Below are 21,909 nucleotides of genomic sequence, written 5' to 3'. Positions count from 1 at the left end.
TATTAATAGAATGATCGAATCTTTGGACATTACCGATCGTCGTAAATTTATTTGAGACGACATTTCGAAGACTTGACGATGTCTACATCCTCAGATAAAGGGCCTACTCTACTGGGCCCAGTGGATAGAGTTGGTCCACATCTCCGGGGATAGAAACAGAGTCTGGTCTCCGAAACGCCGTCTCAAATAAAATTACGATCTAATGTATATTTCTATTTTGAAGTGCGGCCCTGGACTATTATTTATAGGGCTGAGGTGGCCCTCTGTACAAGTTGAGTTTGACATGCCTGGTCTAAAACAATGAGATGCTTTATTGCCAATGCTTTTCAACTTTGCTTTGGAATATGTCATTAGGAAGGTCCAGGAAAACCAGGCAGGACTGAAATTAAATTGGATATACCAGCTGCAGCTCTGTGCTGATGATGTGAACCTACTGGGTGATAATGTAAATACTATACAGAAAAACACACAAACTTTAATTGACGCTAGTAAACACAGAGAAAACTATGTATATGTTGCTGTCTCATAACCAGAATGCAGGGTAAAATGATGACATAAAGTTAGGTAACAGATGTTTTGAAAATGTGCCACAGTTCACATGTTTGGGAACAATGGTAACAAATCAACATTTGATTAAGTAGGAAATTAAGGGGACAGTGAATTCGGATAATGCTTGCTGCCATTCAGTCCAGAACCTTTGGTGTTCTTGTCTGCTGTCTAAACACATAAAAATTAGAAAGCGTAGTTGGTTGAGGCATTATGCTACAAGCCGGAAGGTCACGGGTTCAAGTCCTGAAGAGGTCATTGGATTTCTTCAATTGACCTAATCCTTCCAGTCGCACTATGGCCCTGGGGTCGACTCAGCTTCTAACAGAAATGAGTACCAGGAATTAATTAAATAATTTTCCTGGGGAGTAGAGCGCGGCCGGCGTGTAAGGCTGACAACCTTACCGCCATCTGTGAGCCGATTGTCTAGATAATGTGGGACTCTCAACGTCTCACAACCCTATGGGCCTCCATGGCCTGTTACAGGGATACATTTACTTATTTTACTTTTATATACAAAATTATAATTTTGCCTTTGGTTCTGTATGGGTGTGAAATTTGGTCTCTGACATTAAGGGAGGGACACAGACTGAGGGTGTCTGAGAACAGGGTGTTGAGGAGAATATTTGGACTGAAGAGAGATGAAGTGACAGGAGGTTGGAGAAAGCTGCATAATGAGGAGCTTCTTAACTTGTACTCTTCTCTAAGTATATTTACAATGATCAAGTCAAGGACGATGAGATGGGCAGGACATGTAGTGCGAACGGGGGAGAATAGGAATGTATATAGGATATTGGTGGAAAAGCCACAAGGAAAGTGTCCACTAGGAAGTCCAAGCCATAGGTGGGTGGACAATATTAAAATTGATCTTAGAGAAATAGGATGGGATGGTACGGATCGGATTGATCTGGTTCAGGATAGGGACCAACAGAGGGCTTTTGTGAACACGGTAATGAACTTTCGGGTTCCATAATATGTTGGCAAGTTCTTCAATGGATGCACAATTGGCGGCTTTTCAAGAAGTGCTCAGGTCCATGAGTGAGGGAGTGAATATTTTAATGTGGAAAGTGTCAAAGGATATTTATACTTTTCTGCTGTACCTGTGATGGTTTATGGAACCTGGCTCCTTAAAAGACCCCTGTGGACTTGATAAAATCATCTCACTATCTTTTTGTTTTCTTTTTTTTTCACATTAAGCAATGATAAACACACTGAAGATGAACCAACCGACTGTTCTAGTTCATTGTTCATTGTCCATTTATTTTCCATATATATCCCTACAGGTTAAAAAACCAGGATGTGGAAATTGTCCTTTGAATACAGATATCAATATGCATATACAAGATCAAAATCATATACATCAATCAATAAACATAAATAATAATGTAAGGTAAAAGAATCTAATAAAAATAAACATACATTAAGAATAACTTACTCACGTTATTAATCCCACTTGGCTTTAACAAGCCAAGGGATAATAAAACAAGTCAATTACATATACATACATGTGTGTTACAAGATACAAAACAAAACAAGCAAGACAGGATTATGCCGTGTGACTAGTCTTCCATTATTTTCAGTTCCATCTCCAATCGCCATAGTTACTTCTTGATTTACAATATTTGCAGAAGAAGGGAAGCATATTTAACAATCATGAACATAATACATCATCTCTAAATTGGTCAAATGCGAATATACAATATTCATGCTTTAAACCATCGATATACTATGTCTTTCTGAAGGTTGAAAAAAAACCTGCTATAAAGGGGCACACCTGGCCGCGCCATAGCTCAAGCAGTTAGTCGCTGGCTTCCCACCGCGGCGGCCCGGGTTCGATCCCGGGTCTGGACAAGTGGGATTTGTAGTGGATAAAGTGGCGCTGGGGCAGAATTTCTCCGAGTACTTCGGTTTCCCCTGCCAATCTTCATTCCACCAATTGCTCCACAATCACCCTCACGTATCATCTGGGGCTGGTACAATAGGCCAGAAGTGGCCGCAGTACAAGGAACTTAGCCCCACCCCACTAGCAATAAAAAAAAGGGGGTCACACCCCATTTTCTGCAGGTAACCCCATTACAAATTGTCAGTTGTAATTCTGTACCATTAGTTTCTTCTCCTACCTTTGCTGCCATCGTTCCCGGGGAGATGTCAAGGCTGCGGTTTGCACGTGCACATTGTCGTAATCCATTTCAGTGAACACAGTTCTCACTTGTAAACTTTCATGCTACGAAACTGATTGCAATTACAACACGATATTTTAAAACAGATTTCTTTTAGAAAAACTAACATTTCCATCAAGTAAATTCAATGTTCACTCATATATGTGGCGATCACTTGCGATATTAAATACAAGTACTAATATAAACGCTGCAACTGTAGGTATATAGTGTAATTTGGCAAGTGATGTGTCCATGGAACAATAATGTATTATATCTTCCTTTAACAAATACTTAATAATTTCACAGAAATACTCGAAAAACTATGTTCATTACAACGAATTCCATCACACATTTAAACTTTCCAAACTTTGAAATATTGTAGGTGAAAACAACTGAGAATCGAATTCTACCTTGATCAGTAGCGACACTGTCACAGAGGTCACAGACGCCTCACTCACAATTAGTACGTTAAAACGCAGTTTCACCCGTTTCACCCATTACGATGCATTGCTAGACATCTGTTGGACGATATCGTAACTACTTCGAAACCTCATGATCATCGTATCATGACGACTAGACCGTGAGAATATAAGCTATGGTGGATACTGTCCTCCGTAGACCCCACCTCGCCCATCGAAGTTTTGCATGACGACTCAAGAAAGGTTAAAAGATGTCTTAAATCCTCAAGAAAAAGTTTCGAATGATTATTCCTCTCATGTTCCAAAGGCTGGAAAATAATAAGTTGAGCCCAGAGCTCGAAATGGTGGTGGTGGTGGTGGTGGGTGGGGGGCATTTTCTTTTTTCAGAATATCAGCAACAATTTCAGTCTTCAGAACTACTGCGCCTTTGGACTTCGTCCATTGTCTGCTATTCTAAAAGATGTAGAATACAACATTTCAGAAACTGGACCTGTTTCCATTCTCAGGAGAGGTGATACACCTAGGCTGTTGGGTCCTTTACTAAGAGCTAACCTCCAGTACAATGATTAATGTTAGCTCTTTCTAGGGGACCTAACACAGTAGATACCTCACCCCTCACCTGAGGACAGAAACAAATCCAGTTTCAAAAACTTGGTTTTATAGTTTTTTTTAATACTGGACGATGAATAGAGACCAAAGACACAGTAATTCTGAGTGTTATACTCCATCTTCAGAACACTATTGAATCTGTTTAATTTTGTTTCATATAACATACAGAAAACAAGACGATACACCTTGATTGACTAAAGAGAGGAATGAAGCATGGTAAATATGGTTCAAGCACATAGGTGATGAAAACAGAGGCAGGGGGAAGAGATCAGTTAGGTTACCAGAATAATGTTAAATGGGCCCTAAAACAATCATGGAACAAATTTACTACAGGCTTGGAAGACTGCATGGAAATATGAGAGATTAGTGATGAAAAATAAATGAATAATAGTACAATAACTTAATGTATAAATTGTGACAAAGCATATACCAACATAAAAAGGGAAAAAGATTTGGTTTCATACAATTAAAAATACCACAATATCTTACAGAAGTAAAGTAAAGTGATAGTACAAAATGTGTTAAAACAAAACTAGGAATATTCAAAACAAGTTGTAGATTGAAAGAAGAAATAATCCTCTCACTGATCTCATCCAGTGTCATAGTTGATAAAACTCCTGAAGAGGAGAGAACAGAACAACAGACATGAAAACATCAATGTTTGCAAACAATGTCAAGAGGATCAACTTATGGGAAAAACTTAATGAGGAAAACTTTCACAAGTAACACACAATAGCAAATGTAATGATTAATTTATTCATATACATAATGACATAAAACCAATTCAAAAGCACAATTAAACAATATTTTACAAGATATCAGCATTTCTTAAGAAGTAGGAAGACCCTAAAAACCCTCTAATCCCCCTATGAATTCCATAAATAGTTTCATTTACAACAGTGGCAATATCTGTAATAACTGCCTCCATAAAATATATATAAATACATTTTCAATACATTTCTATAAATATGTATACTGATTAAATCCAATGATGAACCTCAGCAAAGATTCTAGATACAGGTACGACACTAGCAAAGTTAGCACCAATGAAGTGAGGTGATCTGCACAGATACTCAACTAGTTGAGCAAATGATCTACTGCTTCCTACCCTGCCTTACAACCTGCAAGCATCAGTTTCAGACATCACTTTGTTCTCACTTGATACAATGTCAAATATCACATGTAAACCAATGTATAAAATTTATATGGCCAAAAATCAGTCTCCAGTCATACTTGATCATGCATTATAAATAATTATTTTTACAGTACTGACACTCCTTCCAATATTTTTCTTAACAATGCTGTGCTAATAATGGGAAATTAATACATGTTCTATGTGATTTTGGATCCCTCACTGTGGTGCTCATTTAATGAAAAAAACGTGATGACAGTTAATCAACAGTATAGATCCTACATTTCACAAACACATGCTGATGACAGAAATAATGGCAAGAACAGACATATTATGCCTGGGAACAGAAGAAATAAAGTAAGTGTGGTAATAGTGAGGGATCAAAATAGCATCATATATTTTTAGTCATGTTTGTACAAGGACAATGAAAATAACAAAATTCATACACTCACAAGAAATCAACAGTTCAAAGGGTCCATGTCCTGGACCCCATTTCATCCCCAGTACAAGACCATGGCAGAGCACAAACAACTGGATAGACCAGGAGAACATAACACGCCTACAGGCAATTATGTAGGGGAAGGCCATCAGATGTCCTGCATAGCAACCGCATAGAAGTGAGGTACAAAGACACTGTTCAGGCACTTGAAAGCCACTATGGGGACCACCAAATTGCCTCCACATACTGTTCCCAGCTAAAATCTTGGGCACAACTAAACAGCATATCTCTGCAAGGGTTTCTTCCACCATCAAGCAGTTTTCTCGCCAAGACTGCCCAAATACTTTATCTGGAGGAGAGCTGCTCATACAGTTATCGATGGGATAAGGTGCTGGGAAGTGAAGTTCTCTTTCCTCATGGGTGGCGAGAGAACGCTGGACAAGCCTCTAAGTCAAGCCCTGATAAGTGGTGGCAAAAGCCACAAACAGGCTGCCAGGAACTGAAGACAGGACTGAGAAACCTGTATGTTGACAGTGTGGGGGCAATCCCCATTTTAGGAGAGACTGCAGACAGGGACACCCTCAGAAGAACTTCCCAGAAGAAGTCAACAAAGGCCTAACAAACCAGAGGAGGACATGAAAAGGAAAAGCGATGGTGCCACTACTGCCCTCTTGATATGAACTCAGCATATCCACAGGGAAGGATGGTAAGAGCCTAAAATTGAGGGATGGATAAGGGACAACTCATATCTCATGACCACTTACACAGGAGCATCACTAATGACCACCAATGAGACATCACTGCAGGACTGCCCAAGAGACAGTTGGCCAAGCCATTCGTCCTGCAGATGGTATTACAAGAGACCCTTCCATAACAAAGCAATGAGTACATGAAGGTACAGCAGACCAGAAAGACTTGGAATGTGCTGTAGTTATTTTCATTATACGCAGAACAGCAAGAGTGTTATTACCTTTAGTTAAGAATAATAAACGTCCAATAAATTCAATTATCAATCCAAACTTTGTCTGCTCACCAGCCTGTGACAAGCTGGCTTGTCAGCTAACATGATTTTGAAAGTCTGCAATGACCTTCTGTGCAAATCTGAGAACTGTCTGTTGAATACAGAGCTATATATCAACCTAGGCCAGAGCTTCCGAGTCTCACCTTATGCACAAGGTGTTCTAAGACCTGGGAGTAAGCAAGAGAAGCACCACCTCCCTACACCTCCAATTGGATGGCATGATACAGTGGTATGTATAGACAGTTGTGGAACACCTATGTGAAGTTGTCACAACAAAACAGACAGAATGGGATGTGAGCATGAAAGCATTAGAACAATTAGCGTTACTGAACGCCAAAAGCAAGCAATGAGTATAGTATAAGAAGATATGTGTATAACAGAGTAGAAAAACTTAGAAAGTTGTGTAGCTTTTCTAGATGTAAACAGTAATAGATATCCAGTAAAGTCAATTATTGATCTAAATTCTATGTTTAATCACTAACCCATTAAAATATTTTAGTATAAGCTCTGGAAGAAACATATCATTTACTTTAAAACACATTATAGCATAAAATGATGATATGTTCACTATAAAATAATGTAATGCATGCATGCATACACTCACTCTCTTTCTCTCTCTCACTCACTCAGTATGGTTTAGTATAGTATAACCCAAAATACAGAGCAGTCCCAAATACTCTAGTACCACAATAAACAATTTTACACTTATGATTAAGGTGAGAGCCATCACATGAAAGACACGCATCAAATCATCTGACAAAGCTTCCCCAGACATACTTTAAATAACATCACTTTGTGTGCTTGCAATGCAGTGGTATATTCCCACAGGTCCTGTACATTCTGCCAGTACATCACAAAAACTGTTTGTTGTGTAATATAATTTAAATGACTGCATCCTGTTTGTATTTATAAGGTCATAAAATTAACGGTCACAAAAAACTTACATAAAAATACATTTCTTCCCAATTGTTTCGATTATAATTAATCCAAAAAAGTTCTAAAAAATATGGGTCCTTTGATTCTGAAAATATGAAGGTTTAGCATATATTTATATTGCATTTGGCCACACTGCATTTTATAGGAACACGTCAGTGTTCAACCAGAGGAACATTCATAAGGTGGACAAGAAAGTTCATTACATATGTACACGCTGTGGCTACATTCTATACAATATATGTTTCCTCACATCTCCCTGTAAATTCTCAAGTTGAAATATGAAATACATATATTGAATACAAGTTTTTATACACAATTAAAACTCTTTCAGAAAACAAACTATAATCTTATAAAATTACAAGAAGATTAAACATAAGGGGAGGATATACGAGTGACAACTTGAAATATAATTCTATAATTCTCTAAACAATAAATGTACATGTCATCATTACAGCTGACATTAAGGTCTCCAGAAACTGAGTTTTGTCTCTGGAAATTTTCAAACTCCCATGATGCTTTTCACTTGCGTGTCACATAATCTAGCATAACTTACATGTTTACATGTTAATCATGTTCATTCAAAGTAATTCTGACTGTTATGTGTTACATACCTATTATGCACAAATGGCAGATGGATTTGTCTTTAACAAATCAATATTATGACAAAAACTGCTTTCGAGTAATTCATTTCTAAAGCCTTCTGAATGAAGCTTCATAGGAAAAATCTTCAGGCTTAAAAAGATGATAATGTGGCACACATTCTGTACCCAGCTAATATACAAAACACAATTCTATGAAAATATTATAATGGGGTGAAACCTGCACATGGAATGAAAGCACTAAAATAAATATATTCTAGTTATACTACTGCAATACAGATTTGACAGGTAGTCTCATCTTTTGTTATGTAAGTTTTCATATTATTCACATCCCCTGCTTTCTCTCATATCCCTTTCCAGTCCTATGTTATCAAATGATGCATGATGCTGACATTTAATTTCATTCCTTACAGATAACATATACAAATACTCAATCAAAAATTGTCTTCTTTATGTACTATACTACATTTCAGATGTCGACATCAAATATTATCAGTACTAACATGACAGATGTGACATAACAAAACAGAAGACTGCTTCTTCATGTTACATTCATGCAAAGTTTTAACACTCAACAATTTGCTGTTATGGTAACCCAAAATTTCAAGACAGTGATAAAACTCATGCTTACACAATTCTTTTGTATATATAGAAGGATAAATGCATGTCACTGATAGTCAATTATAATAATTCAAAATGAAAGGAAGAAGAGGGACAGTCAGAATTTTTGCAGTAGAAGTTTTGACTGGATCAAAGCCAGTCAATGAGAAAAATGATAAAAGATCATGTACTCAAATTTCTGGACAATAAAGCTGATTTCTGGTGGGCTGATTAGCCAGCATTTTGGAGCTTCACATTTCTGCCTCTGTCCAGAAATTACTGCACACTGCAAAAATCTCAAAGCCACAGGAAGAAGAGCCTGAATTTGTTTTTAAAATGAATCCTTAAAATTCTGGGACTGAGCACAATGCAGTTATAACAAATGTGGACAGTGTGCTCTGTATGTTGTAGTACAAATATACTCTAAATGTGTATGTTGTTATTTTGGACATTTCATCAGTACACATGTTCATTCACTGCAGACACAAATCTACTATTCCAACATCACTGACCAGTATACGACACATACCATACTACACAGCCAGAAATTAGTTGTTCTGTTTCATTAAATTTACACCATATGAAAAATATGCCAATTAAAAGTTACAGATCATAATGAGATCCAAATTTTGTCATATAATAACTCTTTTGGCACTGAGCTTAATTAATTAAACACATAAGGGCTGCTCCCACCGATGTCTTATATATAAAGGTAAAGGTAAAGGTAAAGTTGTCTCTATGCTTTATTAAGCATCAAACTGAAAAGTACCAGTTGGGATGAGTTCCAGTGGCACAGTATTCACACCATATTGCAACAGAATTCATCCAGTAGTTTCAAGTTGAAACATGTGGATGAACACACATGGTCATCTTTCTATGTCAAGAATTTACTGCAGTTTGGTAGTGGTCCTGATGTTGGTCCCACCTGACAAGTTTGTGCATTCATGATATTATTGACTGTAGAAAATTTCATGGTGTGGTGCTTAATTAACACACTATGAAAACATATGAGGGAGTGGAGGTATAGCTCTACCATTCTTGACCTTGGCATTAGATATATGAGGGAGTGGAGGTATAGCTCTACCATTCTTGACCTTGGCATTAGATATATGAGGGAGTGGATGTATAGCTCTACCATTCTTGACCTTGGCATTAGATATATGAGGGAGTGGAGGTATAGCTCTACCATTCTTGACCTTGGCATTAGATGGAGATCAGCAGTCAGCTTTAATCCCTGGGCAATAAGCCCATGGCACCCACTGTACAAGAGACTGGGCGGGCCCCAGAGACAGTTTGGACAATCCAGAGGGGAGAAAAATTTCTTGCCCCTGCCAGGAATCACATCCTGGCTGTTCAGCCCAGGGTTCATCATTATACCGCTATATCCCAGCTCCTGCCAAAATGCAATAACCATGGTAATCACAGTAACAAAAATTTGGAGCTATATATAGACTATTCAACCAGCAGTATAATTCAAAATTAATATGGACCATGCCGATTTATAAATTCTACAGCAAAAGGATGAACAAAATCTTAAACAGTGTAAATACTGGCAATTATTAATGACATTAAAAATCTTCACATTATTAGACATGCATGTAAGAATTGGACTGAAAACTTGATTAATACTGTTAGCATGGTTATCAAAGATACTGGGAAGACACTGCAAATGTGCAGACTGCATGCAGCAGCTACATGTACCCTACTATGAAATGCAGACTTCCAACCTTGTTTTTATCAGGCACAAGAAAGTTCATGGGGAATTTAAGGCACAATTTCTCCCTGATGGAAATTCTAGGTTCCTCTGAAACATTAGCATCCACCTAACAAAAAGTGTCATCTCTCAGATCACAATATGAATCATCACTGTGAAAACCTCAAATCTTATAATGAAAACAGAGTTTTAACACCTAGCTGTGCAACTAGGATTTGCCTGAAGCTGTGCAACTAGGATTTGCCTGAAGGCAGATGATATTTGTACACACCTACCGAAGTATATGGTGTCATAATCTAGATCAAAATACAAATCTTCATTTCCATGAAAATCTCAAATCTTATTATATAAAACATATAATCTTATGGCATAAAACTTTCAGTTGAACACGTAAACACTGATTACTTTTTGTCCAAATAGGATTTTCTTAAAATGGCGGAAGTATACTGATTAGGCAGGGTTATAACCCAGAAAACAACAATTTGAATTTTCACTTTCATGAAAATATCTATGTAATGCTGTGGACAGAAAGTGCCTGTACCTGCAAAATTAACTTCAGTGCTGAAATTCCTGGCCTCCTATTCAATGGGTGCCATGCACTCTTTTCCCAAGGGTAAAGTGACCAGGGAAAGAAGCTGACCACTCACCTCCATCTAGTGCTGAGATCAAGAATGGTGGAGCTACACCTCCATTCCCCCATAAGTTAGCATGCTTAATTAATTGAGCACAGGGCTGAATTTATATTCTTACCCTTTACCTTACCTCTCAATTCTTGCACCTTTGATTATGGAGGTACTGTGATGTAGTGACTAACTGGCTACATGTATTAACTCAGCAGTGCCTGAAAAAGCACTTTCCTCAGTGTTTTGTGGAAAATAATAGCTTAATCTGGATACAGCTTGCCCCCTATTTTGAGACTGAAACTTTGTAATTAAATGTGTGATGTATACAGATATACACGTAAAGGTGTTAGTGACCACTTTGAGGCGAAGAAGGTTCTGAGATGGAAGAAGAGATGCTGGGAAAAGAAAAAGCTAGAGGTGTTAGAGGAATTACATAAGATGAAGTAAATCTGTTCCATGTTCAAGGGAATTAGGAAAATTGTGAAAGGGTTCCAGCCTAGGACAATATACTGCAAGGACAAAGAGGGCCTCATGATTAGAGAAAACCTTGAAGAGATGGGTGGAACATTAGCTCTGAATGTTGAGCAGATAACCCCATATGCACTGGACAAGGTGGTAAATGGTCAAATGAATGGTGCTGGGGAACAAGGACCTGCGCCAGAGATTACAAGGGAGGAGGTGAGGGAAGCAATGACTTTTATGCGCAATAACCGCACTCCAGGAGAAGATGGTTTGTCAGAAGAGCTGTTTAAATATGGGGGAGAGGAACTGATTAAAAGTATATATACTCTGATCAGATCAGCATGGGAGAGTGAAGAGATGCCTGGAGATTGGAGTTTGGCAGTTACCTGCCCAATTTATAAGAAAAGTGACAAAACAGTTTGTAATAACTACTGTGGTATTTCCTTACTGAATTTATTATATACCATCTTCTCTAAGATCCTGGTGAGGAGACTTGAGCCCTACGCAGAGACACAGCTGGGGGAGTATCAGCATGGATTCCGACACAATAGGTCTATAACAGAACATATTTCATCATTGTGACTCATTTTGGAGAAGTGCTATGAATATGTCAATATCCACCTACTATTTGTTGACTACAAGGAGGCAGGTAAAAGCTGAGACAGGTGCTGGAGATGCAGATGCCGAGAAAGATAAGTAATCTTTTCTGCATGGCTTTGCAGAGCACTAGGGCGAGGGTCAAGATACAGGGACAGCTAACCAGAGAGATTAAGGTGAGGAGGGGTCTCCGACAAGGTGATCCACTGTCCACAAACCTCTTTAACCCGTGCTTGGAACATTTAATGAGAAGGATCCCAATGAACCTGCAAGGAACCATATATACAAGGTCTTTACAGTACATGGCATTTGCTGATGACGTGTTACTTGGAAGAAATACAGGAACCCTTACAGAGGCTTTGCAATATATGAGTGAAGGTTCGGGACATCTAGGATTGAGGATAAACACAGACAAGACAAAGGACACAGAGAACATGAGTGAGAAGGGGAGATTCCAAGGTATGAAGACCCAGAATGGGAAGGGAATAGACAAGACAGAGGTGAAATTTAGATATGTCGGAGCACCTGTGTCTCAAGACAATGAGGTCAGTGCAGAGATAAGAGCACAAATACCATCTGGAAACAGATGCTTCCATGCCATTATTAGGCTCCTAAAGGCTTCGATGCTCCCTAGAAAACTAAATTTCACTGTGTACCATGTTATTATTCATCCAGTTGTGTTATACGGTTGCGAAACGTGGATCTTCACAGAGTGTGACAAGAACCAGCTTGAAGTGTGGGAGAGTAAGGTCCTTCGCAAGATCTTTGGTGCAGTTTGTGAACAGGGGGAGTGGAGCATCAGGATGAATTACAAGAACTATAAACTCTACAGGGAGTTTGAACTTGAAGTGGAGGCTAAAATGAGGAGGCTGCAATACCTGGGTCATGTGGTGGGGATGAAGGAGAACGAAGTTCCTAAGAAGATTCTTGATCAACATCCTGTGGGCAGGGGGAAACCTGGCAGGCCGAGAAAGAGATGGTTGGATGATGTCACCAAGGACCTGGAAGTGCTTGGACTTCAAGATTGGAGGAGACAGGCCTTGGATAGGGAAGAAAGAGCGAAAGCTGTATGAGAGGCCAGGGTCCTTCCTGGACTGTAGTGCTGGGGGGATGACTGAGTGACTGGATTGACTGACTCATTGACAGTGACCATTTGTGTCATTCATCACATCACTCCCTGATTACGCAGACCCACAATAAAACTGTCAACAGTTTTATTCTGTATTGATGTAACTGATTTCAAGAGACTTCACTGCAAACAGGTTAGGCTCCAATGAATAATATTACGCACCTATTCACCTAGAGCAATTCCCTTTATCTTCTGAAACTCAAAATTGTGACCGGATAAATGTTGGCAAGCTGTCTCCTTACGTTTCAGTAGATGACACAACCAATATGAAGCAAAATCAAATTATATTTGAAATTTTCACAGTGATGAATACAATAATTACCGTGTTCTAAAATGTTACACTGCTAGTCACAGCAGCTGAGCTGTCTGAGGCATGTACTGTCTTCGCTTGCTCGGAAGCCGGGGTTGGAGGTTGAAAACCCACACAAGACATGGATGCTTGGTATGTGTATGTGTTTATTCTGTTTGTGTTATCCTGTGTTTAGATAGAGGCCTTGCAATGAGCTGATCACCCGTCCAAGGAGTCCTACCACCTCTAAAATGATCATGAAAATGAAGATGAGAGGACAGGCCCAAGTGGGCTGTAGAGCCAGCAAAAAAAAAAAAAATGTTGCACTACAAAGTCTTGTAGGAAGTTAACAATGTTTCAGGGGAACCCGCCACTCCGTCTTCAGGGTAGAAGAAATTTCTATTTTGAAGATGGCAACAGGAGGTTCTTTCAAAACACAGGTAACTTTCTACTAGGCTGTGCGGTGACATCTCTCACAAAGAAAACAGTAACCTTCAAAATTAAATGAACCCAACAACGTTCAGTACAGATCTTCCATACAAAATTTCTTTCAAAGGCATCATGTGATTTTAAGCATGTAATATGCAGACACAGGTTTACAACCTCACCACAAGGTTTTTGTTTTAAGACTAAGAAGTTAATCCTCTGAGAAGATCAGATGGTAACCATATGAATTCCACACCCTGGTTGACTATTTACAGAACATACTACACTAGAAGAATGAATTACTGGGCTGCCTCTGTAATGCCATGAGCCTAGGAAAGATCCAGGTCATTGAGAGAGACCAAAAATCTTGAGTGCATTGAAGGCCGTTGCAAGAGCCACCTCTTCAGCAGGCTTCTTCATAAATGCTGCAATCATTTCTACAATAGCAGGCAGTGAACAAGGCTCATTGCGTTGGAAGGTACAGTACCTCTGTAGAAAGGTCAGAGACCTTAAACAACAGAAAGTGAAAAACATCTGAGTCACATGTATCCACTCAACATCCTCAAACTATTTCTCCAAAGTACATTTTAAAACAACTGTTCCCTATATATCCAGGTATCTTAACCAGTCTCTTCCTATGAGGGTTCTGTGAAACCTTGCACAAAATTCTTGCTTTCGTCATGCATTACATGTATTCCACCTGCCCATAAATCCCATTTAACCCTTTTGCCTCATATTACTTTCTCACCATTTTCCTAAAACAATGCAATTTTAAGGTAAAAATATGAACAAAAAAACACAATAAAAAGGATTTTCACAGCCCTACGAATGAAGTCAAATTATGCAACAAAGAGAGATTATTTCTTGATGTGGATTAAAGTTGAATGCAGACTATATGGCAATAAATGCTTGGTCAGATTCAGTATAGTATCACAGCAATGCAGTTGATCACACCAATAGTACAACATTAATAATAGTATAAATTACGAAGCTTCTCATTATGCAGTTTTCTCCAGTTCCTCTGTTAGGTATGAGTATTATCCTAGGCTCATACACTTGTACATGCGCAAAATAACAATGACTTACGGAATGTGTGAACTACAAACCTCTCAGTCAGAGCTTCCCTGACGTGAGTTGGCAGCTTGGAAGCACGTGTGTTAGGATACATAAATGGGGAATCTGTCTCCACCAGGAGTCTGTCCAAGGGAATGAGTCCATCTTCCAGTACCTTACGTACTCCATTGTCAGACCTATCTTTACAAAGATAACCTGCACATGCACAAACAAGATCACAGATGTATTAGGATATCTTCTACAAAGGCAGTTTTCAAATTTCACAGCTGATATGATTCCAGCAAAATACATGGAGTAATAAAAAAACAGTGATGATCAAAATCTTAACACCGAAACTGTTGTTTACAGATGAAAACATTAATTTTGTGGGACAATTTTTGCAACAGACACTCTGATCTACTTCTCTAACAGAGTAGGCCTGATCCCCATACATATAACATCCATCACTGGGTCGCCATATGTGTTAAGATATGACTGGTTTCTCAAGAGATGTTTACACACAGGAAAGGCGCAAGAAATGTAATCCTTCAAAGGTTAAAAGATAAGACTTACTGATAACTAAATTAAAATTATAAGCCAATGGCAAGATAAATTCTTTCATTCAGATAAAAAGTTTGTAAAATAACAGAAAACAAAAGGATGGAAAGTTATTTAATGACATATCAAATGCAGAAATTATTAGGCATTAAATGATATAATAGGATCTTCACATTCACTGAGCATGAAAGGAAATGCCAAGAGGTCAGTGTGGTCAGCCTATTTCAAGGTACTGTCACAGAATTTACCTGATGTGACTGAGGAAAACTACACAAAACCACAATACACACAGTTGGTGTCCCAGCCAAGTGAAGTGGTCATCTCCGACAAGCATTACCATTTGAGCCAACTCATTCAGTACTGAAGAAGGAATACTCGTATAGTTACACATTAATGATAAACTATAAATTTTAAACACTCAGTTTCATAATGTAGAAATAAGTGGTGATTATTTGGGAATGTGCTTCTAGGACGAAAAAAAAAATATTTTGCAACTGTGCAAGCTCATGAAAGTCAATGTAATGTTCAGGTAATTATGATTACTGCTTACATATAAAGTGTTACGTCACCTAAAAACATATATTACCATATTCTTCTATGCAAATAAACTTCCTGGGATATATAAATAAAACTGAATAATATACACCTTAGACAAAAGATAAAGGGTATTCCACACGTCTGCACACTTCGTTTTCAGAAAGCAGAGTCACGAAACATGTCATGCAGTAAGTACCCTGCTTTGCTTTGACATGAGGATCCCCCACTTAAGGTTTTGGCAATTCAAGTGTTAGAAGAGCATAAGTGACACTTATTGACAGCCAAGGAATCACTCAATGAAAACAAAAGGGCACTTACAACTACATGAATGTAGTGTAGTAGCCTATTGTACGTGCCCTGGGTGATTATGATGATGGAGAATCTGGTGGAATGAAGATTGGCAGGGGAAACCGAAGTACTCGGGGAAAACCTGCCCCAGCGCCACTTTGTCCACCACAAATCCCACTTGACCAGACCTGGGATCGAACCCAGACCGCCACGGTGGGAAGCCAGCGACTAACTGCTTGAGCTATGGCACGGCCCACATACACACAATGTGTAAGAATAAAACCGTCATTATTAGACTTCAAATATCGGCCTTCTTTCAGACTAGCACATAAAGGTAATAGTAATGTTAAAAGTAGGCAATAATGAGATTCTTGTAGATATGCTGTTGAATTAGATTTATGTGCTTCTGTCTTCAATACTGACCATTGGTGCGTAATGTTAAAATGGTAATAACAGGTGATAAAATAAGAGAACCTTATAAATTGTTACATGTATTACTATAAGTTTTTCTGTTCATGGATATTGAAAGTTTTTTTTTAATGTCTCATCATTGTAGTTTTAATGTATATTGCAGGTGCATGATAGTATGCAGCTTGTGTGACTATTGTTATAACATGTTGTGGGTTTATCTGTAATTAGATGTAGACTAATTATGAACTAATGGTACAGGTGATTAAGAATTCTTGTGTGTTATATGACTTAGATTTTTGGTCTTGGTGAAGTACATCAAAGGGATGTGACTGCTTGGAGTGTTGGAAACTGACAGAAAAATATTTGTGGGTTGTTAAGTGGGTACAGCTTTTAGCATCCTGCCATCTGGTGAATGTGTTTGAAATATCAAATAAACTATATGACTGTTTATGTCTGAAAATACATTGTGACATGTCTAACCATTGCTGGGCAACAGGAAGTGGAACAAGTTACCATGAAGACAGACACTTGATAAACAGTTGATTGCCAAGTTACGCAACAGTAAAGAAAGTTGTGTTTCTCCGTACCAAAGTGAGCTGAGCTAAGCCAAGCCGAAGCGCGCTGGTTGCTACACAGCAATAAACAATTCTTGGCAGTGTTGCCTAGCAATGCCCGTAAACACGGCATCACTCAACAGGGGAGCCTGTGCAGCGACTGTTGCTAGGCAATCGGTAAACACGACGTCACGCAACAGTGAAAGCTATCACGTAACTGTTTTCTGTGTTGTCAGTGGTAACGTGACTCTGACTCTGACTCTGAGAGGGAGTAACCAGTCAGTTGCAGTCTAGCATTTGCCGGAGTGAGTTGAAGTCCACTGTTATTGAATTGTATCGAGTGAATGGCAGTGACTCCAGCAGGAGAAGTAATTATGATACTGCAGATGGCAGTAGTTGTGAAACTGTAAATTGTGTAAATGTAAGAGCAAGTGGAATAAATTCGCTACTTCCAAGACGGCGTGAAGTTATTTGTCGCGTGACATATACCCAACACGTGACAATATCATTCATTTCTAATTTCTGCTTACTAAGGCTGTATATGTGGCGCACATAGTAGCACAGCTGGTTGAGGCCCTATGTTACAAGCCAGAAGGTCACAGGTTCAATTCCTGTTGAGGTCACTGGATTTTTCAATTTACGTAATCCTTCCAGCTGCACTATGACCCTGGGGTCGACTCAGCCTCTAACAGAAATGAGTACCAGGAATCCTCCTGGGGGGTAAAGGGCGGATGGCAAGTAAGGCTGACCTCACTGCCATCTGTGAGCCAACTGTCTAGAAAATGGGAGAGCCTAACATCTCACAATCCTATGAGCCTCCACAGCCTGTTACAGGGAGAGGTTTACCTTTTTTTTTTTTTGAGAGTGTATGTATGGAATTTTTCTAACTTACTTTACAAGTGGTCTTTCTTCTTTCAACAGAGCACTGTTTTCTGTTAACTCCATCAGATGTGTGCCCTGTACTAAAGATATCTTGAATTTTTGTTATTTTAGGAGGTTGGGTTAAGAAGACCTTTATGGACTGCTAGCCATAAATAACTCCAGAAATAGCAACAATAATAGCGAAGGCTAGTTAGGATTAACTCATCAGGAATGCAACAGAAAAAACTCCTCACTTTATATGATGGTTTTCAATGTATAACGTTAAGAAACAGACACTTCCAATGGTTTCTGATGATATAATAAAGTCCTTGTTATAAGCCACGTTTGTTCTACCCAAGCTTCAATGTAACAGAGACACAAATGATGATGAGATTTAAGATTTTAATGGAGAGAAGAGAACATGACAATCACAGTGGCTGAATGGATTAAGGCATGAAATGCGTTCCCCCACTCAAACAAGAGAATTGTGGGTTTGGATCCCATACAAGGCATGGATGTCTATCTGTGTTTATTCTGGTTTTGAGTTGTCCTGCATAGGTAGTGACCTTGTGGCAGGGCTGAGCCCTAATAGATATCTATAAGGTTCCACAATTCCAGATTAATGATCTGATGGCAAGAGGCCATAGGGCCTAATATAAAATGAGAAGGGGGTTGAGGAGGAGGAGAAGAGATTACAAGGCCTAATCCTAGACGATGATCAAGGTCAATCAGGAATGTATAATCTCACTTCTAGCACCTACATACCTGTCATACCCAGATACATTCCCATTTGCAGGTAATTGTGTGCTTGTTCAGACGTGCCAGTAAAGCAGTGAACAACCATAGCAGGCAAATGGTCCTTGTAAATCTTGAGAATGTCCAGTAAATCCTGGTGGGCATCTCGTTCATGCAGTAAGAGGGGCTTACCAAGCTCACATGCAAGCTGAACCTGAAATTATGAGGTCAGCAGGCCCGATATACTACATAATTACACTGCAACAGCTGAAGAGGCTGTTTAACATCAAATGGAATGCAATGATAAAGTACACTAAAGCAGTCCAGTAGTGTTTAACTAATGACCTATTATAAACACAGCAGTACAATTATTCAATTCAATTCACGTTTATTTACGTGCAATAACTTAACAGCACAGTGGCTAATTAAAAAGTTAGTATGAGTATATAAAGGTACAGAAAAATAATTAAACAAAATACAAATATGACAAATAAATCTGTGAGCATAAATCTAAAGAAGACTTAAATATATACATACATTAGGAATTATGAATTATTATGAATGTTGCTAATACTATTAGCAACTAGATACTAAGATAAGACAACTGGGAGTGATGATGATGATGATGATGATGATAATAATAATAATAATAATAATAATAATAATAATACAATTCTTTTTTTTTTCAAAATGCAGTAAAAAACTAAAATTCAGTACAGGTCATATATTCATCCAGTTCTGGTCACAATAAAAACTAATGAACACTACAGTGCTGCTGGAAGAGTAACAGAAACAATACATCACAGGATAAGAATAATTACAAATTGCTGGATTATTTAATTAGGCACTTTCAACAGCAGAAGTTACAATGTTGAATGTCAGGATGACTGTAAATGATGAAAGTATAAGGAAATAGTTATTATTTGCTTTAAGATGGACTAAAGCAGTTCTCATACCTGTTTTTCAAAAACTTCTTTCTGAATATCAACTGGTGAGAAGTCACGATTGTAATCTAAACCACACTCGCCTACAGCCACACACTCAGGGTTCATGACAATTTCCCGCAATTCTTCAAGGTAACCTTCTGTCCATGACTTTGCATCATGAGGATGGATTCCTGTAGAAAGAAATTAACATCTGATTGCAATCAAATGGTCACTTGAAAGAATTAACTGTAGACACTGACACTGAAACTGCAAAACTTCATTACAATCCCTTACTGCAGATCACATGTGGAACATGGAAAGGTGGACAAGCAGATCAGTTAAGCCAACCAGGCACAATTGTTGTGCTGCATATGTCTAAAAATAAACAAATTCTTTCCTTCATCTGCATGGGAGCCCAGTGAATACAGCAATGCTACAGGCTGGGTGGCTGCATCTGATTCCTAGACAAACAAGAAATTTTCCCTTCTTCCCCACATAAAGACCATCCCTGGGGCCAATGCAGTCACCATCCAACAAGAAATTATGCCTCTTCATATGGGGACAAAACAAACAGTGAATGAATTTGATCACTTACCTGTATCTAGCACTAAGATTTAGAATTCATGTATGTTGATCTCCACAAATCTGCATGCACTTTAGGCATGTCATTTAGGCACAGCGACAACTTTACCCTTACTGGCCACATGGGTGAGAAATCATGGACTTTTCAAACTTCATACACAAAACTTACATGTCATCTGTCCAGTTTCTTCCTGTCCCTATCCCTCTCCTACCTGCTGGTTTATTCATAAAACTTGCCTACAAAGTCATTCATTGGCCATCCTTACTACACAATTACACTAAATGGAATGTTTTTCTGTTTTGTTTTTTCCAATTAAATTATATAATTATATGATGCTGCCCCATTTTATTTCAGTGCTCTTGAGGTGGTCAATACCTTTATGTAGAGCAATTGGTTTCAAAACCTCAACTCATGTGCCTTAATTTCATACACATTCTATCTGTTCTATCTGTTCATACTGCCTCAAAGTTAAACACAACTACTTTTTACCAATGTATTTACTTCCTATCTTGTTTTTTAAAGATTTATAAGTCATACTACCTGCTGTTGAATATAAGGTTCCTGGGTAAATCCTTGTTAGTCGAAGGGCCTCTCTGCTTGTCCGGAGAGATGTCCCAGTTACCATGATCTTCTGGACACCTTTTGGGCATTTGAAACAACTTACAATCACATTAAGAAAATGTTAACCTACAAGCGGCAACTTCTACATTAGAAATTTATAAATGAGCCACTTCATGCCAAATCAATAATTGCATGGAGGCAGCTGAATTTTTTATTTTAATAAAACTTGGCATATACAGGAGGGTCCAAGAAAATGTACTCACTCTTTGATAGTCAATATCTTTGGAACAAAATGAAATGTAGTTACAATTCTTGCACGGTTGTGTAGTGTAATGTTTTCTGAACAGATGGCGAAGGCCACATGAGTCATATGAGTGTTGTGCCGCATGCGCACTGTGAGCAGAAGACAGCAGCAAGAATCGCTGAAAGGTTGTTCTTTGAGCAACGCAAGACTGTATGGAAGTGGTACTGGAAGTACGAAAACATTAAAGAGGTACGACGACAATGGCAGAATGAGTTTGGAACATGTCCAACACATCGAACAATTGCCCATATTTGGGATAAATTTGAAGCCGACAGTACTGTTCATGACGTGCATAAGCAAAGATCTGGGCAACCACAGATAGTAACAAGTCCAGCTTCCAGTGCTGTGGTGTATCTTGATATGATTCAGACATCAATTTTCCCTACCATTCGATAGCTGTTTGGAGATGAGAGATTTTACCTACAACAAGATGGTGCTCCACCTCACTGCCATCGAGATGTCAGGGCGTACTTGGATGACACTCTACCTGGACAATGGATAGGTCGAAGAGGTGCTACTGAATACCCACCATGGTCTCCAGACCTAACACCTCTCGACTTCTACCTACGGGGAACCTTGAAGGATGAAGTTTATCAACACTGAATGGGCTACGAGAAACCATCAGAGCATCGTGTGCAGCCATCACACCGGACACAGACAGCAGTAGTTCGCTCAGCAGTTCGGCAGCATCAATGCTGCTTAGCCGCTGATGGCGGACACTTCAAACACATATAATGACTCTCTCTCTCGCCGCACAAGAATTGTAACTACATGTCATTTTGTTCCAAAGATACTGACTATCAAAGAGTGAGTACATTTTTTGGACCCCTATATATAT

The 21,909-nt window shown here is 38.7% G+C and overlaps 2 protein-coding genes across 2 annotated transcripts in view; both read right to left on the bottom strand.

The window, feature by feature from the left end:
• The window catches only part of LOC111874479, a 208,695-nt gene extending 205,558 nt beyond the window's left edge, over nucleotides 1-3,137 (bottom strand). Inside the window, exon 1 of the mRNA XM_023870016.2 lies at nucleotides 2,667-3,137. The gene's annotated coding sequence lies outside the window, so the exon portion shown is untranslated. The remainder of the gene's footprint in view (nucleotides 1-2,666) is intronic.
• A 10,398-nt stretch (nucleotides 3,138-13,535) lies between these two features.
• LOC111874484 (3'-5' ssDNA/RNA exonuclease TatD) overlaps nucleotides 13,536-21,909 on the bottom strand; it is an 11,976-nt gene continuing 3,602 nt past the window's right edge. Inside the window, exons 2-6 of the mRNA XM_023870026.2 lie at nucleotides 20,747-20,845; nucleotides 19,654-19,814; nucleotides 18,728-18,911; nucleotides 14,807-14,969; nucleotides 13,536-14,208 (exon numbers count right to left, since the gene is read on the bottom strand). Coding sequence (XP_023725794.1) covers nucleotides 14,046-14,208; nucleotides 14,807-14,969; nucleotides 18,728-18,911; nucleotides 19,654-19,814; nucleotides 20,747-20,845 — 770 coding nt within the window. The 3' untranslated portion in view covers nucleotides 13,536-14,045. The remainder of the gene's footprint in view (nucleotides 14,209-14,806; nucleotides 14,970-18,727; nucleotides 18,912-19,653; nucleotides 19,815-20,746; nucleotides 20,846-21,909) is intronic.

The sequence above is a fragment of the Cryptotermes secundus genome, unplaced genomic scaffold (genome assembly GCF_002891405.2).
Source record: "Cryptotermes secundus unplaced genomic scaffold, Csec_1.0 scaffold483, whole genome shotgun sequence".
NCBI lineage: Eukaryota > Metazoa > Arthropoda > Insecta > Blattodea > Kalotermitidae > Cryptotermes > Cryptotermes secundus.
The sequence above is the reverse complement of the archived record's forward strand: the minus strand, read 5'-3'. Positions and strand labels throughout refer to the sequence as shown.